The sequence below is a fragment of the Leopardus geoffroyi genome, chromosome A1 (assembly GCF_018350155.1).
Source record: "Leopardus geoffroyi isolate Oge1 chromosome A1, O.geoffroyi_Oge1_pat1.0, whole genome shotgun sequence".
Lineage (NCBI taxonomy): Eukaryota > Metazoa > Chordata > Mammalia > Carnivora > Felidae > Leopardus > Leopardus geoffroyi.
Genome location: NC_059326.1, coordinates 108,299,881 through 108,313,800, shown reverse-complemented (window position 1 = coordinate 108,313,800; position 13,920 = coordinate 108,299,881). Strand labels below are relative to the sequence as shown.

The window sequence follows — 13,920 nt, the reverse complement described above, 5'->3', positions numbered from 1 at the left end:
ATCTGATCTAGGCAAAGAGATCGCTAGATAGGCAAATCTTCGAGTGCACTTGTACTGTTCTTAAGGATGAAATAACTCCTCAGACTTATGGTCGACCTGAAGTTACCTAAGAATGATTGGTTGTTACTTCAGACCACTGTAGTGAAAGTTTATTAGCTGCTTTACTCAGTGACAGGAGTCTCATAAATGTGACTTTGAGGAAATGGTGATTTATTATTAAATTTAGTACTGTTTATTTCTGGCAAAAATAGGTCCATCAAAACTCTTTTTTTGTTTTTTCTTTTTTTAATGGCTAAATTTTACAAAACAACATGACTACAGTACTTCTGTCTCATATCAAGTGATATATATTATGATATGAAATAACAAATAATAGAATCTGAATATCTGGTTTTATAAAATCTGAGAGGATTAGCAGTTATATTGCTTATTATTATTATTACGTAGCAAATATTGCTAAGTAGGAAGCCTTGAACTTTTCAAACATGCTGCCTGCTTACTTCCTTTTCATTTTTGCCAGTGACTTTGTTTTTTCCCTTTTGGCCTATATCAGAAGTATAGGCATTTATAAAAACTGAAGACGGGGCACCTGGCTGGCTCAGTTGGTAGAGCATGTGACTGTTGATTCCAGGGTCCTGGGTTCAAACCCCATGTTGGGTGTAGAAATTGCTTTAAAAATTTTTTTAAAGGACATCTCGTTGGCTCAGTCAGTAGCACATGTGACTCTTGATCTCAGGGTTGTAAGTTTGAGCCCCCACATTGGGTGTAGAGATTACTTAAAAATAAAATCTTAGGGGCGCCTGGGTGGCTCAGTCAGTTAAGCGGCTGACTTCGGCTCAGGTCATGATCTCGCAGTCCGGGAGTTCAAGCCCCTTGTCGGGCTCTGTGCTAACAGCTCAGAGCCTGAAGCCTGTTTCAGATTCTGTGTCTCCCTCTCTCTGACCCTCCCCTGCTCATGCTCTGTCTCTCCCTGTGTCAAAAATAAATAAAAATGTTAAAAAAAAAGTTAAAAATTAAATCTTAAAAAAAACTGAAGAGGTAAGTTGGTATAGCTGATGAAACATGGTGTAGATTTCATAATGTTTAGTGGATGAGACTGTGAAAGGCCAAATAATAGAAAGTGACTGTATTTATGTTTAAAATTTGTTGTTTTTGTAAAAACTTGCTAATGAGAATAAAACAAATGACGACTTTATTTATTTACACAGTGTTCAAAGAGTTACTTAGTAGGACTGAACAAGAAAAATATGGTGTTCCTCATATTCCTAAAATTGCTGAAAAAAAAAGTAATCGCCATTCAATCCAGGATGTACCAGGAGATATCGAACAGACATCACAGGAGAAAGGAAATAAGAAAATAAAAGCAAATACTGTTTCAGGTGGAAGAAACAAAATCAGGAAAATTTTGGATAAAACACGGTTTAGTATCCTGCCTCCAAAACTGTTCAGGTAGGTATAATCATCTCAGTAATGTAGACATTTTCCTGTTGACTCTAAAGTTTTTATTTGGGGGAAGGGAATTTGGGGTCAGTTTGTTTTTTATACAACTAACGCATTATAAAATCTTCAAGTAAACCATAAATAAGAAAATCTTAGTATCTTTCCATCATTTCCATGAAATTACCACTACTAGAGTATATATTCTTCTAGTAGTTTTGTTTTGAATTTTAGGAAAGACCATTTTATTTTACAAAATCTTTTCTTGTGTACTTTTTAATCTAATTTAAGTCCTTTGGACATCTTTTTTTTTTTTTTTTTTTTTTTTTTTTCCAGTTTATTTATTTTGAAAGAGACAGGGACAGTGTGAGTGGGGGAGGGCAGAGAGAGAGGGAGGGAGAGAACCCTAAGCAGGCTCTGCCTTGGCAGTGGGGCTCGAACTCACTAAACTGTGAGATCATGATCAGAGCCAAAACCAAGAGTCAGATGCTTAACCGACTGAGCCACCCAAGTGCTCCCAAATTTGAACATCTTAAAACTTGAGGATAAATTTGCGGATGCTAGTTTTTTTGTCTTCTAAATCATCTTTCTCTTATTGCACTATTTATTCCTTCCTGAATTCTAAAGCTGACCTTTTTAGTCAAATCTACTTGTTTCTAAAATGAGATGTCACCAAAACTGAAGGAAACTTTGTGATTTGAAATGCAATTTGAGGTCTGTAAAGTACTTAAGAAAATCATTTCACTGAAGTGGATGGGAATGGGTGTAGTATATATTATATCTGTATATTTTACATTATCTACTTCATAAAGCAATCACAGAAGTGTTAATCCAGCTCAGTACCTAGCACATCAGTAGGCACTTGGTATTTGTTGAATAAATTAACACAGTGAATTAAGTAAAAGAAAGAGAAGAGAAGAAAAAAAATAAAAGGAAGAAAACATTTAAGCAAAACATAATCACATATTTGTTTAGTTCCTTATAGTTCCCAGCACTATGCTCTGTGGTTTTTAGAGCTGAAAAGAGGTAGTTACTACTTTTAAGGAATTGGTATCAGGAACCCTTTATTCTCCACATGGTTATACACAAGGCACAGTGTTCAAATATAAAAATGTAGGAAGATTAATAGAGCAAGTTTCTTGTCCTCTAAGAGTTGGTAATCTAAAAAGGGAAAGCAGACAAATGGTGCATTACAGGGTGATAAATGTTTTGATGTGCACAGAGACAGGAACAAGTTTGGTAGGTTATATAGACTCTGGGTGTACATGTAGAGATGAAGCAGGAGAGATAGGGAAGAGCTGAGTTATGAAAGACTTTGAATATTATACTGAAGTGATGGACTTCATCGTGTCATAGTAGGAAGTGATACAAGCTCTGATAGTTGTATTTGGTGTATTGGGGTTGACAGTATAGCACATTGTCATTGTAATAATGACACTAATTAGGGGACAACTTGGAAGTAGGTAAATGTCAACTCTCAGCTTTTATAGTGTTCAAGATCTCAGAGATTGCCTGATCTCAACATGCTTTTCTTCTTGAGTTCTTACTTCCAATCAGGTAACACATTTGTTCTTCATTTAATTTGGGGCTCACAGAGAATTAAAGCATCTTGAGCTCTGTGCTTATTGTCACTCATTTCTTTCTTAATGACTGCTCTCCTAGAGGCAAGCAGATTGTAAAAATCCTAACTTTAAAGTAGCAAAATTCTTTTAATATTGAGCATACTGTCATATGACAGCAGGACAGCAAAGTCTTATGAGAAGTCTTATTCTCATAAATGGGAGGTAAGGAGAATATGAGAGGGACTAGCCTCCATTGTAAAGATGGGAGATAGTTTTGGATGACCGGAAGTGTGCATGACAGCACTGGGGAAAAAGGAAATGAATGGAGGACCAAAAAGAAAAGAGTTTGTAAAGGGAATTCTTAGGAGGTATTACCCCGAGTTCCATTTCTAGAAACCCTGGTGGATTTGATCTAGAATAAATGTATCCTTTAACTGTATTTTATTTTGAACAGAGGCATAATTGTGACATGTGTCGTCTAGAACCATAGGACATTGATTGTATTGGACTTGAGCTTGTTACTGTCAGATTCCACGTAGCTATGTTCAAGTTTCAGGCAGCTAAACCAGTCTGTCATCTCCATAGTATCTCTTTCAGGGAGTGGGAATTGGTTTCACCTCTTGGATTCTATCTTTGCTTATAGTAGGCATGGAAAGGAAGGTGGCCAGGAACAATCGTTTGAGTGTTTTCAAGCCTTATTTCTTTGTATTGGTACGTCTCAAAATGAAATATCTTGTAGAAGTAGTTAACTCAGAAGGGAATTGTTTTTTCTTTTAGTAGTTAGCAAGTATTTATTGAGTCTGTTTTGCCAGTCGGAGGCTGTTCACTGTGAATGCTAACATTAGTAAAATACTGTACATCAGGTGTTAATATTAAACTGGCTCTCTCTTCTAAATACGTTTCAGTGAAGTAAAATGCCAATAATTTCAGCCATATAAATACCAGAAAAAATACGTTATTTTAGTAGAAATCATAAAGGTTTTCATTGGAGCCTTTTTTTTTTTTTTTTTTTTTTTTTTTTGCAGAGAACTGGTTTGTCAGACTGGTCACTTTGCAGTTTTGAGAATGAATGTGTGTCCTGTTTCTTGGCACTTAATCATTACAAATGAATTCAGGTGATTTTTAATAGGTACACAATAAAATCACTGAAACTTCAATAAAAAAATAGGCAAAGAACATTGAGTCACATACTCTACATCCATAATAATCAAGGACACACAATTTATTTTAAAAACGGTGTATCATTTGTTTTATCACAGATTGACAGGAGAATAATCAGGGCCTGAATTGATAACATAAGACAAATAATAAGCTCAAACTGCTGTAGAAATATGAAATTATGGGCTACGTGAGTGGCTCAGTCACTTGAGCGTCTGACTCTTGATTTCAGCTCAGGTCACTACCTCATGGTTCTTGAGTTCGAGCCCCATGTTGGGCACTGTGCTGACAGTGTGGAGCCTGTTTGAGATCCTCTCTCTCTCTCTCTCTCTCTCTCTCTCTCTGCCCCTCCCCTGCTCCCTCTCTCTCTCAAAAATAACCATTAAAAAAAAAAAAAAGAAATAGGAAATGACAACCTTTCTATCAAGTATTCGGGCATTTTTTAAAAATGTTTTATTTATTTTGAGTGAGAAAGAGTGTGTGCAAGCTGGGGAAGGGGCCGAGAGAGAATCCCAAACTGGCTCCTGGCTGTCAGCTTGGAGCTGGATCTGGGGCTTATTCCACTAACTGACAGTCATGACCTGAACCAAAATCAAGAGTTGGAGGCTTAACCAGCTGAGCCACCCAGGTTTCCCTGGGCATTTTTTGATTAAGAGTTTTAAAAATGTTTATACCTTTGATTCAACAATTCCATTTCTAGTAATAAATTGATGAAGATTTATATACAGATATTCTTAATAGTATTGTATTACCTATAATGAAACAAAATTGGAAATACCCTAGAAGTCCAGCTACAGGGGATTGGTTAATTAGATTGTAATGTATACTGTAAAAATAACTAAAAAGGAAAACTGTTGGTTTTGGTTTTGTGTAGGGTGTGGTTTTATAGGTAATTGTTTTCTTCCTTGTTTGTTCACTATATTTTTTTTAATTTTCTACTTTGAATATTTTTTAAGTGAGAAAAAATTTTAATGAGTCTAATTCCACAATTCTGAACATATTTGTGTCAAGGCTCTTTGAAAAAGGCTCTTGGTCTCTGCCTTTGTAGCACTCACTTCTCTAAGAATTGTCCTCGAAATACTATGTGAGACAAAGAATATTAAAATAAGGAAGGAACAAATAGTTGAGATTAAGAATAGATAATTCCCCAAATCCCTAACCATGACATAATTTTAAAATGAAAGAATTCTCCTGAACATTAGAAGTAGAAAAATAGTTACTAATTTCCAATAACATCAGTGGAAAAAAAAGCAAATCTGATGTCCTATTTTTTTAAAATCATTCAGCTTTTATTTTGTTTTTTAATCACAAATTGCTTATATAGCAGCTTAATATTATTCTTTGTAACACAGTCCCAGAAGTAGACTGTCTTGTTTGCTTATTAGAAATTATTTTTTCTCACCTTTTTTTTTTTTTTTTTTTTTTTTGGTCAACATACTTTGTTTGCTTTTAACATTGGGATTATTTTTTATTAGCATACAGGTGTTTATGTAGCCTTCTTAGTTTCATAATGTGAAACTAAAATATACTTTTATTCTAAGTAAAGTTAGTGTTGGGGAGTTACTGAGGAATTTTTTAAAAGTATGTTGTTTCTGTTACTGCATCATCTTCTCAGGAGACTGTTTTGGTAAGAAATGATGTAATTACTATATTTGCAAACGGGCTTTATCAATTCAGCTTCCAAACAAGCATGGATATTTTGCCAATTAGATACTGTTTCATTCGTGTCATAGCATGGGTTGTACATAATAACATTAGTATAGTTTTCATTTATACATGCTCACACCTTAATTACCATGAATTTGTAACCAGCTTTACATTAATATATCTCTACAGTGTCCTGTCTTTGATTATTAAAAAGCAGAGGTAATGTTAAATAACATCAGTAAAAGAGATAAGGACTTTTAGTGTTTCATACACTTTCCTTAGTCTTATAGTGAATTCCATCTTACTGTAACTTAAGGCAGCCAGTTCCCTTTAGTAGAATATTATAACTTTTTAACACAATTACATTTGATTCTACTGTGATTATTAAATTTTTTTTTTCAACGTTTATTTATTTTTGGGACAGAGAGAGACAGAGCCTGAACGGGGGAGGGGCAGAGAGAGAGGGAGACACAGAATCAGAAACAGGCTCCAGGCTCTGAGCCATCAGCCCGGAGCCTGACGCGGGGCTCGAACTCACGGACTGCGAGATCGTGACCTGGCTGAAGTCGGACGCTTAACCGACTGCGCCACCCAGGCGCCCCATCTACTGTGATTATTAATGGGACCAGCTAACCTCTTTTAACAGTTTGTTTCTTTGGATTTAATTACTTGACCGTCTGTGTCCAAAAATTGGCAGATTTGTTTTCAAAAATCAATTAAATTAGAAAGCCTGTTAAAATTTTAAAATGTACTTTCTAGTTTTGTACTGTTCTGTTTTAATTTCAGTAAAAGTAATTCACTGTCTTCTTAAAAATTGGAATTGTTTTTTCCTCTGAGCCAAAATGTTCATCCACATTACCTCATTTAATCTTTACAGTAGTCCTGGGGGAGAGAGAGTTAAATTTTTAGATGGGGAAACAAAGGTCCAGAAACAAATTTCCCTGAGGTCATGTAGCTAATTATCCAGGTTATGCATAGCTGGCTCTTGAAACACTTTTGCTCTCTTCCGTGTCTTCATGCTTTTCCCTAACTCCTCCGCAGTCTTGCTTGTCCTAGCTCTGTCTTCCTTGTCTGGCTACTGGCAGCAGCTCTTTAGCTGTTTATTTAACCATCCTCCACACTTCATCTTGCATAGTTGCCTTATCTGCCTAAGTCCTGTGTTTGACTCCTCTAACATTCTAGATGTATCCCATACCATTCATTTAATGCATTCCATGATAATAGGTAAGTATTCTGTGATACCTCTATATGTGTAACAAGTATTGGGTAGAATACTACATTGAGTAAAACATAGATAAGAATTAATGTTAACCTAAGAATTGGTTTAACTCTTAGAAACAAATGGTGTTTTGATCATTGATGGTAATGGAAATCTTTTTCATTGCTGTCCTTTATATAGGACTGTTTCATTTATCCTTTTATAGAACTTTTGGGGGTATCTAAAACTTAAGTAACAGAGTTATATTTCTTTTGATTTTTTTCTCTTCAGTGGATTTAGAGTTGCCTCTGTAACACCTTTAAAGTATTTTAAGAGTGCTTTATTTGCTTACATATGGCCATTTGATTGATTTTTTTTTTTTAATTTTTTTTTCAACGTTTATTTATTTTTGGGACAGAGAGAGACAGAGCATGAACGGGGGAGGGGCAGAGAGAGAGAGGGAGACACAGAATCAGAAACAGGCTCCAGGCTCTGAGCCATCAGCCCAGAACCTGACGCGGGGCTCGAACTCCCGGACCGCGAGATCGTGACCTGGCTGAAGTTGGACGCTTAACCGACTGCGCCACCCAGGCGCCCCTGATTGATATTTTTTAAAACTTTAAAGGGAATTAACTTTAGATGGTTTGCTTTCTTTTGTAGTTTTGATGTTCTCATCTAGGGAGTAGCCAAGTAATTAGACTTGAGACATCACACAAGAAATAATGTGTCCTCGAATAAACTTCAGAGACTATAAAATTCTTTTTCCTTTATATTGATTTCTGGCCCTCTTCTTTCTTCTTTGTACTTGTCACATATACCCATTGTTTTCTGTTTGCCATCTTCCTCTTATCTTTTCCCAGTTATCACTGGTTTGGGCAGTTCTCCAGTTGTTCATATGTTTAAAGACCTCTCTTACTTTGTCACTCGGATATGGTCCCTTTGTTTTCTGCAGCCTGCCATTTTTTGGTTTGGATTTAGACCCAGCTGCATCCTTTGCCTAAAAGGTCACCATCCACTATGTTGTGAGTGTGAACCTTGTTGGGGTGTGGTTGTGCCTTGTTGGATACATATATTAGTGTCTACTGAAACTGGCTAATCTTAAAGGCTCCCAACACACCCAGATTTAATTTCTTTACCAAACCAACGGAAACTCAATGTTACTATTTCTATATGATGCATTATGAAGTACACCTTTATGATGTAGTAGAATTTCTTAGGTTTAACTTGCTTAAAATTTATTTATCCTAAAAATTTAACTTATAAGTGTATTCATTATTATAGTTGTCCTATTTTTAAATTGCTTTAATATATAATTTTTTAAATCACCACTCTGAATTGGTTCCATTATGCCTTAGTGTACAGACAGCAGAAACGTTTACCATTAAGAATTCTCAATTACTTTAAAGTGATGTATGACATTTTTTTCAAGTGATGGAGGCCTGAGCCAGTCGCAAGATGACAGCATTGTGGGAACAAGACACTGCAGGCACAGTCTGGCTATAATGCCTATTCCTGGAACACTCTCTTCCAGCAGCCCTGATCTCCTGCAGCCTACCACCAGCATGTTGGATTTTTCTAATCCTTCAGGTAATTTTTGTTTGTGATTTTATATAGCCATATTGATTCCAAAGTGACAAATTAGATGGTTGAGACTTGTGTATCAAATAGATTTGCTTGCTTCCCTTTTCTCTTATCTCAAGGTTATGACTCACTGCAGAACTCCAAACACAGCATTCATTTTGTCTTTTTGCGTAAGCTTGAGCAGTACTTGCTCCAATATAAAATAGTACATACGAAGGAGATTACATTTAGGTATCTTTTGGTAACCCTTATCAGAACAGTGGAAAGAAAGCAAGGATGCTGCTTCTCAGCCAAGAAATAAGTTATCCATGGTGTGGAAAAGGATAAGGGAAATTTTTTCAGTCTTGGTGGCCTCACTTCTCTTCCTTTGTGAGGTACTGAAATGTGTTAGTAATTTTCTGGAAACTTTTTTCCCCAACACCTGAAGCTAAAATTGTTTTATTGTCATGTATTGTTAATTAGATATACTATAGCATCTTTTCATTAGTGCTTAAATTTTGGTTTTGGGTTTAAACATCATGTGGGACATCAAGTTTATTTTTATGCATCAGTTCGTGCCCAAAGACAAAAATTGTTATTTAACTGTATAATGTAAAATTTCATTACAGGGAAGAAAAACTTGAAAAATTACTTATCCATCACTTGAAAGGATTTGGGATGGCTTTCAATAAAAGACACCTACAGTTAAAACCAAGATGTATAATTAGGTCCAAGGAGAAGAAAGAAAAAAAAATAAATAGATCTACAAAGATTGGTGTAGTTGTGATTCAACTTCAGTTTTAATGCTGAAGGCCCTAACAGCTAGTATAAGAAAGGAAGGAAGCTTGATTACATGAATCTCATTATTAGAAAGGAGGGAATATATAGTAAGTGTAGTAGTAAAGTTTCTGTTTTATTATAGCAACTTGAATAAAAACTCAACGTACCACAGTTTAGTGACATTCATTCTGTACATTATTATTTGGGTCTTTAAAAATTTCATTTGCCTCTTAACTGTTAGAGGGTACAAAACTCACTAATCTGTCTTCAACACATCCTCCTCTCTACCTGTCTACCAGTGTTCTTTCTAGATCACAAATTTTAATGAGTTGTTACTCTGCTTAGGAATTCTTAATGATTTCTGAATTAGTTAAGGTTCAGTCATGAGATAGAAACCACTCCAGATATTTAATCAGAATTTAATATAAGAAATTGTTGCCAATTAACTGTTTACCTAAAATGGTAAAGAAGTAAGCACTAAGGTATCACAGAGGCAGGAAAACTGCAAAGTGGATTCATCTTCTGGTACATGAAAGAAATGCCACCACAGGGTGAAGATGTATTGCTGGGGTAGTACAGGAAGAAAAATCCCACAAGAAAAAACATAAAGCAGGAAGTGTTTTCTTCCTCTAACCTTACAGTTGCTTTTGGTGCCCTTTTTGGCGTAACCTAAGAAGGGACCATTTGGCAAGAATGTGGTTCGCAGAATCTCAGCCCCATCATGACAAGGCAGAGTGAATCTGTAACCTTGCAACAATAACATAGTAACTGTCAGTGTTCACTTTACACAGCGTGATTGTAAACCCCCTTTTTAGCCTTCTGTCCTGCCAGTCTCCCTACTCTGACATTCTCTCTCTTTGCCACATATCTTCACAAGTGTGATTTCTTTGCCCGTGCTATTTTGCCACCTGTCAAGTTCTTTCCCTGCATATCCGGTGAACTTTCTCTTATTCCATGATGCTAAGCTCAAATGTTACATTCTCTGGGAAGGCCATCCCTCCTTTCTGAGAAATCTTTAATGCATTTTCATTGTCTGTTCTTACATTGCTTTGAAGTAGGAGCATGGGAATTTATTTTCATGTCTGTATCTGTGTCCCACAGCAATGCCTCTTACTTATACTACATTCACAAGTAAAATATTTTTACACTACCAAAACACAAACTAAGTATGCATACTTTCATAAGCTGCGTTTTTAAGGACAGATGATTTCTAAATTAAGTGATTTTTATGGCTTTGTTTTTTGTCATTGGCATATCTAGAGGTGGGGGTGAGGAACATAAGGGATGGTTGTAGGGAGAGGACTAAGAGAGCAGTCAGCTGGGGAGTTAGCTGGGGGAACCAAAAGAAGAGGTTGAAATTACTAAAATTTAGAAACTGTAAGCCCCTCATTGCACTGAAATTTGAAGAGAAGGTGCTACTTGGTTTGATTGCATAGTTCACTCATTGAAAACATGTTGAAAGAGCCAAAGATGCTTTGATAAAATCTATATTGAGAGGTCAGTCTGCAAAGCTCAGTCTGCAGCCTGTGTCCATACCAGCAATATAAATGAACACATATAGGGCACCTTGGTGGCTCACTCAGTTAAGCATCTGCTTCATGATTTCAGCTTAGGTCATGAACTCACTGTCATGAGATCCAGCCCCACGTAGGGCTCCTCGCTGACCTCGCAGAGCCTACTTAGGATTCTCTCTCTCTCTCCCTCTCTCTCTGCCCCTCCGCCACTCTCTCTCAAAAAAATTTTTTTAATTACAAAAAAAAAGAACACATACAGGTATTTAACTTATAAGTTGTATTTTTTAAACCCCAAAATGTATAACTTTACGAAAACGCTTGGTGCTGTTTATATTTGAGTAAAATACTCCTTAGCAATTAATTTTCAAATTCAGTTCCTTAAGTTCTGCATGACAGCACTGAATTTTAGGTTAGCTGTGTACATCACATGTGTGTATTGTAGTACATGTGTGACATTGGCCAAGTCTGATTAACTTACTGTTGATTTCAGTGTGTTTATGCTGCTTGTTTAATTGTTGTTAGCAAGTTGGGTGAAAGCTACAGAACTGTTAATAGTTTGCTTTTGATTGCTGACTGTTCTGTGATTTTGCTTTGTTTTTGCTGCCTACAGCTGTTGGTTTTTACTGTAAGTATCTTGAAAACTGTGGTATTCCATTACTTAATGTTTCTGTGTAGTGTTTTATTATTTTTAAAAAGTCCCACGATACAGAATTGAATGAAGTAGGAACCAGAACTTTTCTACCCACTGATAAGCTTGCCAGTGTAGACTGGTGTGTATTTTCATCGTTGTCTTTGAATACATATATTTTTGGTTATAGAATCAGTATACATGCTGCTCTATAACTTGGAAACTTGTAGGGGGAATTTTTGACCTAATGTTCAATGAGACCTAAAACAACTCAAGAGTGTGGCCCAAGGATTGTAAAACTGGAATTTTTTTTTTTTTCTCGAGTGTGCATATGGAACTTTTTGCTTACCTCTTTTTCATTTAATAGCACAAACCTTTTATTTGATTTCTTTAATACTTAGTAAACTTTCAGATTCAGCATTACATGTCTGAGTTATTTTAACTAATTTTTTATTTTAAAGGAACATAAAGTTTTTGAAAAGTCAAATTGCAGAGAAAGGATAGAATATAATTCTCCACTCCCCAGAATTAACAGTTGTTCATTTATCCATATATCCTTCCAGAAATTTGAGTGCACATAAAATGTGTTCACATTCTCTGCACCCCAAATGATACAGTGTACTTTTCTTCTACTTACCCATCTCACCTGGCAATATACCTTGAATACTTTCCTGTTTCAGAATGTGTTGTTCTACCACAGTTTTTTTAACAGCTGTTGGCATTTCATTTAACCAGTCCCCTTTTGGTGGACATTTACAGTGTTGACTAAGTCTCTGTGTTTATGTATCTTTACATTTTATGTTTGCATTATTATTATATTTCAAATTTTTGTCGTGTTTTGTGGAGATTTGTTTTCTCTTTTGTTATATATATATATATTCTGTGTGTGTATGTACAAAATATCTATTTTGCCTCCTGTCCAGCAAAACTTAAAATGTTTACTGCCTTGCCCTTCATAGAACAAAAGTGCCAATTCTTGATCTGTACCATTATATAACTATCTTGTGTTTTCGTAGTGAAACTCTTCACTATATAGATTATCTTTCCTTGAACTACCACTTACTCTCAAGTATGAGCAGAGACTTTGTCCCATCTTATTTATTATTGTATCTTCATCATATGGAACACGGTTGACACATAACAGGCACTCCCTAAATATTTATTCACCATTTAGCAACTTAAAGTAAAATCAAAATGGGACACCTGGGTGGCTCAGTCGGTTAAGGTTCCAGCTGCAGCTCCGGTCATGATCTTGCATTTAGTGAGTTCAAGCCCCTTGTCACACTCTCTGCACATAGCTCAGAGTCTGGAGCCTGCTTCAGATTCTTGGTCTCCCTTTCTGCTCTGCATGCACATTCTCTCTCTCTCTCTCTCTCTCTCTTTCCCACTCAAAGTCAAAAATAAATAAATAAACATTAAAAACATAAGATAGAATCGAGAGGCAGCCTTTTGGTTTTATTTTATCATCATCTTACCTAAAAAGGTCTCCCATTTTTACTGTAACATCAGGGTCAGTACATGCTTCCCTCAAGTATCTTATTTTTTTATTTTATTCAGCAAGATTATAGTTAGCATTCTAAAAATTTTGCCTTTGGGTTGAAAGGCCAGATATTGCAGATTGCTTTTCTTGAATTTATTTACCTATTATGTAAGATTTTTTTAAAAATGAACTATGAATCCTAAGACTAATAAATGCTGTCATCCACCAAGAGTCTTTTTAAATGTGTTTTCTCCTTACGGGGTTATATTTTTATATGCGTTCTAATTTCATGCCTAAAATTTGAAATAATTAGATCATTTTTCTTGATTGAAATTTATTCTGACCTCATGTCTACCATTCATCTGATCATTAACATTGGAATATCTGCCATGTTTAAGTATTAGGTTTGACATCTATGATGTCCCGCTGACAGCAAACATGTTGATGAAGAATATGGATATTTTATATCTGTAACAACTCTAAAAGAGAAAAATAGGTTTACTCTGACAATGATAGCAATGCAAAGAAATGTCTTCCTCTAATCCTTTTCCGGGTAACTTTCTAGGTTGGCATTTACCACCTTGGCAAATTTATCAGGGTTTGGGTAATGGGCTGCCCTCTGGATAATCCCTTTTATGGTTCTGTTCTAGAGGTACCCATTCATAATGCCAGATCCCTTTTATGTGATTATGTCACAGTTTGGCCTTCACATGGGAAACAAATCACTTTTAAGAGAGGATGACTTTTTTTTTTTTTTTTTTTTAACTGTTTAGCAAGATACACAACTCTGAGTTCCTTCCCAGAAGATGTTAATAGTATGTTGGAAACAAAAGAAGAGAAAATGAAATGTGTGCAAATTCCCACCCTCTCTTTGTGAATAAATTTCCCTAGAGAAATTAAAGTGATCAGAGCATCTCCCCCTTACCTCAGGGTTAGCCATTCCTGCGGGCTGAAAG

The 13,920-nt window shown here is 35.8% G+C and overlaps 1 protein-coding gene and 1 non-coding gene across 16 annotated transcripts in view; both read left to right on the top strand.

Annotated features, from left to right (window-relative positions):
• The window catches only part of RAPGEF6 (Rap guanine nucleotide exchange factor 6), a 191,365-nt gene that overhangs the window by 131,998 nt on the left and 45,447 nt on the right, over positions 1-13,920 (top strand). For 6 of the 15 annotated variants that reach the window (XM_045487902.1, XM_045487952.1, XM_045487877.1 and 3 more), the window contains 4 exons: positions 1,209-1,449; positions 5,773-5,784; positions 8,432-8,589; positions 11,467-11,481. In XM_045487902.1, coding sequence (XP_045343858.1) covers positions 1,209-1,449; positions 5,773-5,784; positions 8,432-8,589; positions 11,467-11,481 — 426 coding nt within the window. The remainder of the gene's footprint in view (positions 1-1,208; positions 1,450-5,772; positions 5,785-8,431; positions 8,590-11,466; positions 11,482-13,920) is intronic. The other 9 variants (XM_045487928.1, XM_045487967.1, XM_045487913.1 and 6 more) reach the window with 3 other exon arrangements.
• TRNAN-GUU lies at positions 588-660 on the top strand. The gene has a single exon. It is a non-coding gene; the product is annotated as a tRNA-Asn (tRNA).